The sequence below is a fragment of the Phyllostomus hastatus genome, unplaced genomic scaffold (assembly GCF_019186645.2).
Source record: "Phyllostomus hastatus isolate PE091 unplaced genomic scaffold, TTU_PhHast_1.1 phas_contig_283, whole genome shotgun sequence".
Classification (NCBI taxonomy): domain Eukaryota; kingdom Metazoa; phylum Chordata; class Mammalia; order Chiroptera; family Phyllostomidae; genus Phyllostomus; species Phyllostomus hastatus.
Window position 1 is genome coordinate 9,040,093 of NW_025333833.1, and position 8,717 is coordinate 9,048,809.

At 45.7% G+C, this 8,717-nt stretch overlaps 1 protein-coding gene across 1 annotated transcript in view; it reads left to right on the forward strand.

Moving 5' to 3' along the window:
- Nucleotides 1-6,999, forward strand: part of AXDND1 (axonemal dynein light chain domain containing 1) — a 46,757-nt gene extending 39,758 nt beyond the window's left edge. The window contains exons 23-26 of the mRNA XM_045838731.1: nucleotides 1,590-1,694; nucleotides 2,348-2,430; nucleotides 3,372-3,658; nucleotides 6,879-6,999. Of these exons, the coding sequence (XP_045694687.1) occupies nucleotides 1,590-1,694; nucleotides 2,348-2,430; nucleotides 3,372-3,658; nucleotides 6,879-6,964 (561 nt within the window). The 3' untranslated portion in view covers nucleotides 6,965-6,999. The remainder of the gene's footprint in view (nucleotides 1-1,589; nucleotides 1,695-2,347; nucleotides 2,431-3,371; nucleotides 3,659-6,878) is intronic.
- The last annotated feature ends 1,718 nt before the right edge of the window (nucleotides 7,000-8,717 follow it).

Consider the following 8,717-nt stretch of genomic DNA (forward strand, 5'->3'; position numbering starts at 1 on the left):
TTAAGACTTTATTTATTTGTTTTTAGAGAGGGAAGGGAGGGAGAAAGAGAGAGAGAGAGAAACATCAATGTGCGGTTGCTGGGGGCCGTGGCCTGCAACCCAGGCATGTGCCCTGACTGGGAATCGAACCTGCGACACTTTGGTTCGCAGCTCGAGCTCAATCCACTGAGCTATGTCAGCCAGGGGCTCATAGTACTATCTTTTTAAAGAACTTACATATGTACTGTTGAAAATAAAAATAGATCGTCTGGAGTAAACTCTTTAACTTCATACAAATGTAACCATATCTGTAGACACATTTACCTCTCAATTTTCTAAGGGGTGTCCTTTTTCCTTTCTAAATCCAGCCATTTCCATTAGCCTCACTCACAGCTACGCTCCCATTGCCTCTCACCTGGATGCTGTTGCCTCGTCTCTTTGCTGCGGATTCTGTCAGTAGCAGTGCAAACTCTGCGTCTCCACCTCTTCAGCTCCCATTCCGAGCTGCCTCTCCTCCCTCCTCCCAGGCCCATCTCCATCTCTGTCTCTCTCTTACCCTGTCTGCACCCCTGTTGGGGCGTTATTAGTAATAACTTTTCCTGGGGCAGTCATACTAATGACAGAAATACAATGATGATGACCAATTGCTGAGTGCCTGCCATGAGCTGTATGCTGCACACATGTGACCTCACAAGTGCGAGAAAACTCACAGTCGGCGTGGTTGACTGTCTTACCCCAAATCACATAACCGTAAGTAGCAGAGCCCACACTCAAACCCAGAGAAGTCTGGCGAAGAGCCCTTGTTCAGTCCCGCAGTGAATACTGTCTTCGGCTTTCAGAACTCGTCCTGATCCCCTCATGCTCTTATTCTGTCTTAACCCACTTCCCTGATGTTTCTTTTCTGTGAATAGTTTGACTGTCGGCACAGTGGGCATGGCCCCAGGTTCTGACCCAGGTCCTCCAACCCCTGTCCACGCAGGACAACAGGACAAGAGTGTTGTACAACACCCAGGCCTCTTTGGACCAGCATTTTCCGTTTTATTGATGGCCCAGTGCTTGCATATAGAAGGCACAAAATAAGTGTAAAGCATTATTATTTGGTCACTAAATTCTGTCATACCTTTTCCGTCTGTAACGTATCATCCCTTTTCCTCCGTCTGTGGCCTTCGATCAGGCCATTTCCCCTCTAGTCACAAACTCCCCTTCATTCAGCTTTCAAAGGTCATTTTCTCTGTAGAAACTTCCCCGAGTGTCTAGGCAGAGTGGAGGGCCCTTTTCTGGCCACACACAGCTCTTGAAACGCGCCTCTGTGCTGACAGTAACCGCGTACACCATGGTCACTTTACAGCCTGTCTCTCTTACTGCACTGCGGGTTCCGGAGGTCTCGGGAAACCCGCCCCGCTGTTCTCACAGGTGTCCCCCCTTGTCCCTGCTTCCTCATCCCCACTAATTTATCACACAGCGTTTTCTGGGAGTCTTCAAAAAAAAAGTTTGTTAAGTAATTAAAGCAAATAGAAAACGAAAGCTTCAGGCATGGGGCCAGGCGACTCGCCACACCACGGTGTCCCCCGCCAGCTCACTGACGGGCCCTCGGTGTCTGTGTGCCCTAGAAACCGTCAACATCCACGGAGCCGGAAAAACTCATTCGGTTCATTGGAGAAGATGAAAATATTCACTCCAGGCCTCTGTTTGGACCAGATTTATTATCTACCTGGGTATGTAGCTGAAACCCAATTTTTCAATATATTCATTGGGCAGATTCTGTTGACAGCTGTGATAAGCACATACCTGTAACCTAGAATTATCAGGAAATTGGGAACCTTTAGGCGGTGGCTATGGAAACTCAACAGGCAAACAGAATTAAAATTCCTCCACAGAAGGTTCTAGGACCGTGTTAGGAGGGTTTTCCCCCCATGTTTTTACTGCCTCAGTATATGTAAAGTCCCCTGTTGAGTGAAAGATCATCCTGGATTTTGCAGTGGTATGTGAAATAAAGTATTAAGGTAAATATAGATACTTTCCTTGATACTTGATTTATTAGACAAACATGTTTACTCTTCTATTTGCTTTTCTAGCCTCTTCCTTCCCTATTTCTTTCTGTTGCTACTGTTTTCCTTGCTTCTTTACAACTCTCATCGAATCTATGACCACCTGCAGCACGAGTAATTTGGAAGTGGTGTGCTATTGGCCACAGGAAATCCCTGTTCTTTTTTGTTGTGAAGAGTGGGCTTATGATCTACTGTATAAATATGGATAGTATTGAGTAGGAAAAGATACCCTGGGAGGCTTGGTGCATAACATCCCGAAGAAGTACACTATTAACTGTCGGGACTCCCAGTTCATTCATTGCACACATTTCCTTTGTCAGAGAAAGTCAGCTGACCAGGGTGCATTGGCCCCAAAGTACCTTGAAGCGATGTCAATAATTGAACACACACAGGAGAAGTTAATGTGAGTATGAGGCACCTCGATGGTAAGAAGATGAAGATGCTGGCCAGGAGGTTTGGCTGAGAAATCCACACTTCTTGGCTGACCATTGGTTCTCCTACTTCCTTCATCCTCACTAGTGGGATGGGTATCTCCAAATCTTCTAGAGCCAGGGAACGACACTGCTGTCATAGCAACGTCTGTCCCCACCCACAGTGGAGATGGCGGAGGTCGAAGTGTGTATATGGGGAGGGAGGATAGGATGTTAGACGTGATCCACTTCAGTATGTTTCTAAGAAACGAACTAGAGAAATAGGTGGGACAGGGAGAAACTACTGTGTGCAAGAAAGAATGTCCCATAACCCCCAAAGTAGGAGGAGCAGTATATTTGGATGGCTGAGGATGGCAGGGGGAAGCGTAGCCTTGTAGACATGTGCTGTGGTTATTAAGGAGCATTTCTCAGGCTGGCTTTCTTGAGTGTAGAATCTGTTTTTAAAGGTCTGTAAAAGAAAAGAATGAAAAAAAAAGACACTGTGTTTCTGGGTACTTTTGCTTTGGATTTTTTTTTTTTTTTGGATTTTTTTTTTTTAATGAAGGGATACCATTGCATTTAGTTTGTTGAATCACATCAATGAAGAGAAGCAGAAAATAACTTCTGAAAAGGGGTTCTTTAACTATCGATAGAGAATTCTAAATACCCCAAAGTCAGATCTCACTAAGACACGATACCCATGTTCTTAAATCTCAGCGTGACTGCCACTCTGCCATTACCAGCCAGCATAGGTCCCCGGCCCCCAGTGCTTGGCTAATCAGTGATGCCGCCACGTCCCTTATTTACACCCTTCATCAGCAGGTGCATTCATCTAATCCCACTGCCTTCTTTAGACAATGGGTTTTTCTCCATGACTGGCACTTTCTCAAACTTTCCCATCTCGTTGTGCTTCTCTGGACTTTGTCCACATCAGGGAGGCTGCCAACCGAGCCAGACGAGCAGAGCAGAAGTTCGATGATATGAATGAGAAACTTCACTACACCCTCATAAGAAATAAAGAACTGGAGAAAGAACTGGAGGAAGCATTGCTGAAGTCTAAGGAGAAGGAGACTGAAGGAGGAGAAGAGGAAGAAAATGAAGGAGAAAGAGGAGAAGGAGAAGAGGAAGATCACAAAGAAGAAGAAGGAGACGAGGAAGAGGAAGAAGAAGAAGAAGAAGAAATCAGGCCAGCAGAAAGTTCCTCAAAACCCCTGAAGAAAGGTGAGGCTTTCTTCCTCATTTGCTTCATTTAAGTTGTATTTATGAAAGGAAACTTGATTGGGCCACAGATATTTTAGAAGAGGATCAATGAATTTAGTGTTGATTTCCTAGTTCATACTTCTCATAGGCTTGCACATACATGTAACTACCTAACTATCTTATTCAGACACCTCACAAAAAAGAAAACTAAATGACTGACAATTGTAGACTAGTAAACTAACTTGAGATAAAATTTTTACTTATAAAACTGGCAAGGATTGTTTAAAACAAAAGAATACAGTGCTGATCAGAAGGGGTGAAGTAGGTAGTTTTGCAGAAAACTTGTGGGTGGACAGACAGATATAACCCTTTCCAGAAATAACTGGAGAGTATGTGTGGGATGTGCCTTAAAAGCAGACAAATATTTTGACCTAATGATTTAACCTTTGAGAATCTATAATCCTAAATATAGGAAAAAAATTAATGCACAGAAATGTTCAGTGTATCATTACCTATAATAGGCAAAAATAGAAGCAATATCTCTCCAATCATGGGAGAAATATTAAATAAGTTGTGCTACATTAATATACCTGAATATTATACAATTATTAAAATGGTTGATGCAGATCCTGGCTGGCAGGATCCGTGTGTTGTGGCCGTAAGACAAATACACACGGACAACCGAAATCCTGTGGAGAAAAAGGGACGGCATGGCCGCTCTCAGAGAGAGAGAGAGAGAGAGGGCCCCGGCCCCTGCCTGGACAGGCTTTTATTGCTTCTCTAGGCACAGTACATTGGAAGAGGGTCCTCATTTACCATGCACAGGTTTGCTGCAGGGGATTACCTTTTACAGACAACAAAGAAAAGAATGCAGCTAATTACTTCAAAGAGAAGGATGTTGCAGACCAAGGGGAAAAGTGGTTGAACTGGTTACATTCCATGCTCAGGAGGTTTAAGACTTGGGAGGCACAGATCTTAGGAAGTTACAGTAAGCACTTGCTGCCTCAATTCAGGGTCAGGGAGTTTTAGCAAAAGCAAGTCTCATAGCAGCCTAGGTACAATGCAGGCCTGATTCCCCACAGGAAAATCTCTCCGTGGGCGTGGTCCTGCATGCCGACTCACTTCCCACTGGTTTTCCACGTGGGAGCTGAGCTACCTTTCCACGCCATGAGAAACGGCTCCCTACAAATGGTGTTTTTGAGGAGTTTATAATGACATGGGAAATTCTTGTGTTAAAATATCAAATGCAAGAAATTAGATATGATGGTATTTTTTAAAGCTAGAAAGAAAAGGCCAGAAGTAAATATGCCCAAATATTGACAGACATTGTCACTGGTTGGTGGAATTTTATGGGGAATTTTTGTCTTTATTTTTTGGATTTTACTTGTTGGATTTTCTGTGATGGGAGCAGTCTCCTTCATTCTCCAGGAAAAGGCATTTAATTATTTTATCACCTCTAATCAGTGCTGTATATTCCCTCAAGCAGTTCTCAACATCCTCAGTATTGGCGACTGTTTGTTATTTTGGTTGTCATCTTTGACCTGTGGGCTGTTCCCAGGACAGCTCCTGGTACAGGGGTCAGGCTGGGAAGCTACCACTTTTTGTTTTTTGCTTCAGCCCCTACCTGTACCCATGTCCCCAGCAACAGCCATAGGGTAGCCAGTGCCTGGCAGTCTCCAGCCCCGGGTACCGTGTATCGACACTGTTTGAGGGAGGGTCTGGGCCCGTTTTCTCTCCTCTTAACTCTGAGCTGGTGGAATATCAGTTATTCCTAATGTGACAGTCCTTTAGCTTTAGGTTTAAATATGCATCAGATAAGTTTCATGCATTAAAAAAAAATCATCTTCTTATATTGTTGAGCAATTTTATCCTGATACTTTGAAAACTGAACTTTTTCTTGATGACTGAAAAATAAATATGCAAACCGTACTAAAGGCCTGTGTGTTAAACTGGAGAGGTCACCTCAATATGAAATGAGCAACCTTAGTTTTGTCCATTTTCATAAAGGTCTTGGGGATTGGGTTACATCCAGAATTTAACATTTTTCATTGTAATGGATAGAGGACAGCTATGCACAATTAGTCCCCAGTCTACAAAGAGTAACCTAGACAAATGCGTAGTCCCCGTGTCCTGCCGTCTGGACACCCGTCAGAGCCATCACCTGGGGGCTCGAAAGTGCAGGATGGGAAGCCCTGCCTGTATAGGGGAATTGTCTCCCATGCAGGGCAGCCCCCATGCTAGCCAGGTGACTGGAATATTTTTACTCATTTTGGGGGATTAGCAGGCAGCTCCTTTTAAAAACACAGACCCCTCTGGAGCAATGGGACACGCGCGTGGCACATACCATGTCACATTGGTGTGAGTTAGTGCAGGGAGATCACTTTTCCCCTGGGAGCTGCGCGGTGAAGGAACAGAAGAGGAAGGTAGAGGTTGGAGCCTTGAGAATGCCGAGTAAAAAGGAGATCTGGACGGAGTAGGGAGAGGTACTTCCGTTTTAGGTCAGTATTTTTAATAATTAGCAAATCATGGCGCTCTGAGCTGTGAGTGGAGAAGGGAATCAGGGGTGTTTACAAAGGAGAATCCGATCTCAGTGAGGCCCATGGTTGGGAGTGGGGAGGGCCACTCAAACACAAGATGAGGGTATGAGCAAGGTGACACTTAACAGCAGGATGAGGGTGTGGACAAGGTGACCAAGTGTGGCAAGGAGACGGCAGCAGCCAGTCAGAAGGCATCAGGTTGCAAAGTTGGGTGTCATGGAGCAGCCAGGGGTAGCAGGCTTGATGGCCGAAGGCCTCCTGCACCCATCCCAAGGGTGGGGCTCGTGTAGGGTGCAGGAGGCTGGAGGGAGGGAGGGAGGGAGGGAGAAGACAGAACAGGGGCGCAGGGATGGACCTGGCGGATTCTGGACATTCCCTTTATTTGAATTTCTTTTTTCTGCCAAACTTGGGGTGTGTACAAGCTGGACAGAGGAAATGTTCTTCCTCTTCCTCTTCCCTCTTTGACCACATGGCCCCCTTTTCCAGCACCCACAACTCAGGCTACTGACCTCACTTAAACTTTGAGGAAATGCATTCTGAATCCCAATAACAAAGTCAGAGTCAAATTGTGGGCTCAGAGCCTGTTTGTAGCTTAGCAGTTACTCAAGCAGAGCAGAATTTTAAAAAGGCTTTGTAAAGTAGAGCGCCTTTAGTAACTATGAGATAGTGTTCCTACCACATTCTGATTGTCTTTGTCTTTTCAGGGGTACAGCGCAAGGAGGAGACTCTCACCAGCAAACCCAAAGCCCGGAGTAAACCCAGTAAAACCAAGCCCAAGCAGCACCCATAGGGTGTTGGGGGTTGCCGTGGCTCCGCTACCCGAACACACCCCAGATCTCTCTGTGCTGTCGAGTTAACTGTTTGGCTCATTGGAGGTACTCCCTCGGCAACAGCTAGTAGAAAAGCCACGACGTACAGCCCGAGAACATTTTCCTTAAAACTCACCGTGGTGGCTGTAGGGAATCAGCACATTAGCTTATTTGCCAGATTAAAGATAGCTTGTGCAAAAGTTTGCTGGCCTCTTCAATTGATTTCCTAACAGAGGTCTGTGACAATATCAGTTTCTGTCAAGAAAATAGTGTGTTTTGAAGACTTTGCACTGTGTGGAAAAGAGTGATAAATAAAAAGCATTCTTTTATTTTATTATTATTTTTTATTTTTAATATAATCTTTATTATATTTTTCTATTACCATTTACCGGTAGTCCCCTGATATGCTCCTTTCCTCAGTGATCACCTCACTGTTGTCCATGTCTGTGCAGTTTTGTTTTGTTTTTTTTGTTTTTTTTTCTTTTTTTCAATTTAGAAAGAGGATGCTGATATTACCCCTAGGTTTCTACGGCATTTTCAAATTTCTTACAATTTCAGGCATTTTTATGATTTATCTGGTCTTCACAATAACCCTACAAAGTAGGTGGGGGCAATACTCTTATCCCCATTCTCAGAAGATGAAACTGAGGCCCAAAATGCTTGTAAGACTCCCCAAGGTCGCCGAGCCGGTCCGGGTCAGAGCCCCGCTTGCTGGACGCATGTCTAGATTGTGTGGCAACAGCCACGCCGTCAGGCCACTGTTCAAATGGTTTCCTTTATAGGGGCCGGCGTTGCGGAAGGTTCCCCCAGAACCTTCACGTTTTGCTTTCATTGCCTCATTTACCTGCTCTGGTTGTGACCTTGGGTCCTTTTAGGCACTAGAGTTGGACTAACCTGCGAAAGTCAGTTGCAAACGACACGCACGTTCTGAGCAGTCACGTGGCAAGGGTTCCTCCCCGCCTCTCTGCTCCTGGCTCGCTGGCGTTGGCTGTGCATCTCGGTCTCCAGACATCCGTGGTGAGGTTTCTGCCCCTGCAGAGGGGCTGTGCCTCCACGTACTTTGTGTTCCTTTGGGTTTATCTCTGAAACCTTAGACCTTTGCCTGTTTCTTAAGCCTCAAACACCCCCAACCGCAACCCCAGAGCTCCCAGACTTCTCTAAGCCCTGGGGAAGCCCTGGCCAGGCCTGCTCCTGGCCATCATCAAACTGTGGGTGGAATGGGTTTCAAAAATGCTAAGCCTGTTGGATGATTCTTTACTCTTGGGGAAGAAAACGTACAATTTTTCAGATGGTTGGCTGCGGTCACAGCCAAATAAAAGCCAAAGGTGAGGCTCTCAGTCAGCGTCACCACCTGCTGGGGCATACCCTGCCATGCTCTTGCTTTCCCAAACAGATCTGGGGCGATTCTAGCAAATTTGGGGGCTTTTAGGTGGGCTGTTCTAAGAGTAGTTTTTTTATTATTTTGTAGAAGACTTTTTCATTAACTTCAGGGACCTTAGAGAGTTTGATGAGCAAGCCCCCCATCCACCAGGCCTGGCTCCTCACTGCATACCCAGACCCCCGGCCGTGTGTATGGGCGCCCTGTGCTTCCTTCCCAGCAGACCTGGTCCTGCACTGGGGTCCTGCTGCTGTGACCGTGGTCAGATCGCCCATCGAGTACGTTCTGGCACATGCGGACAGGGCTGTCTTTTTTGCTCTTTGCCTTTCCTCACTGGAGATCAATGACCCAGCTGT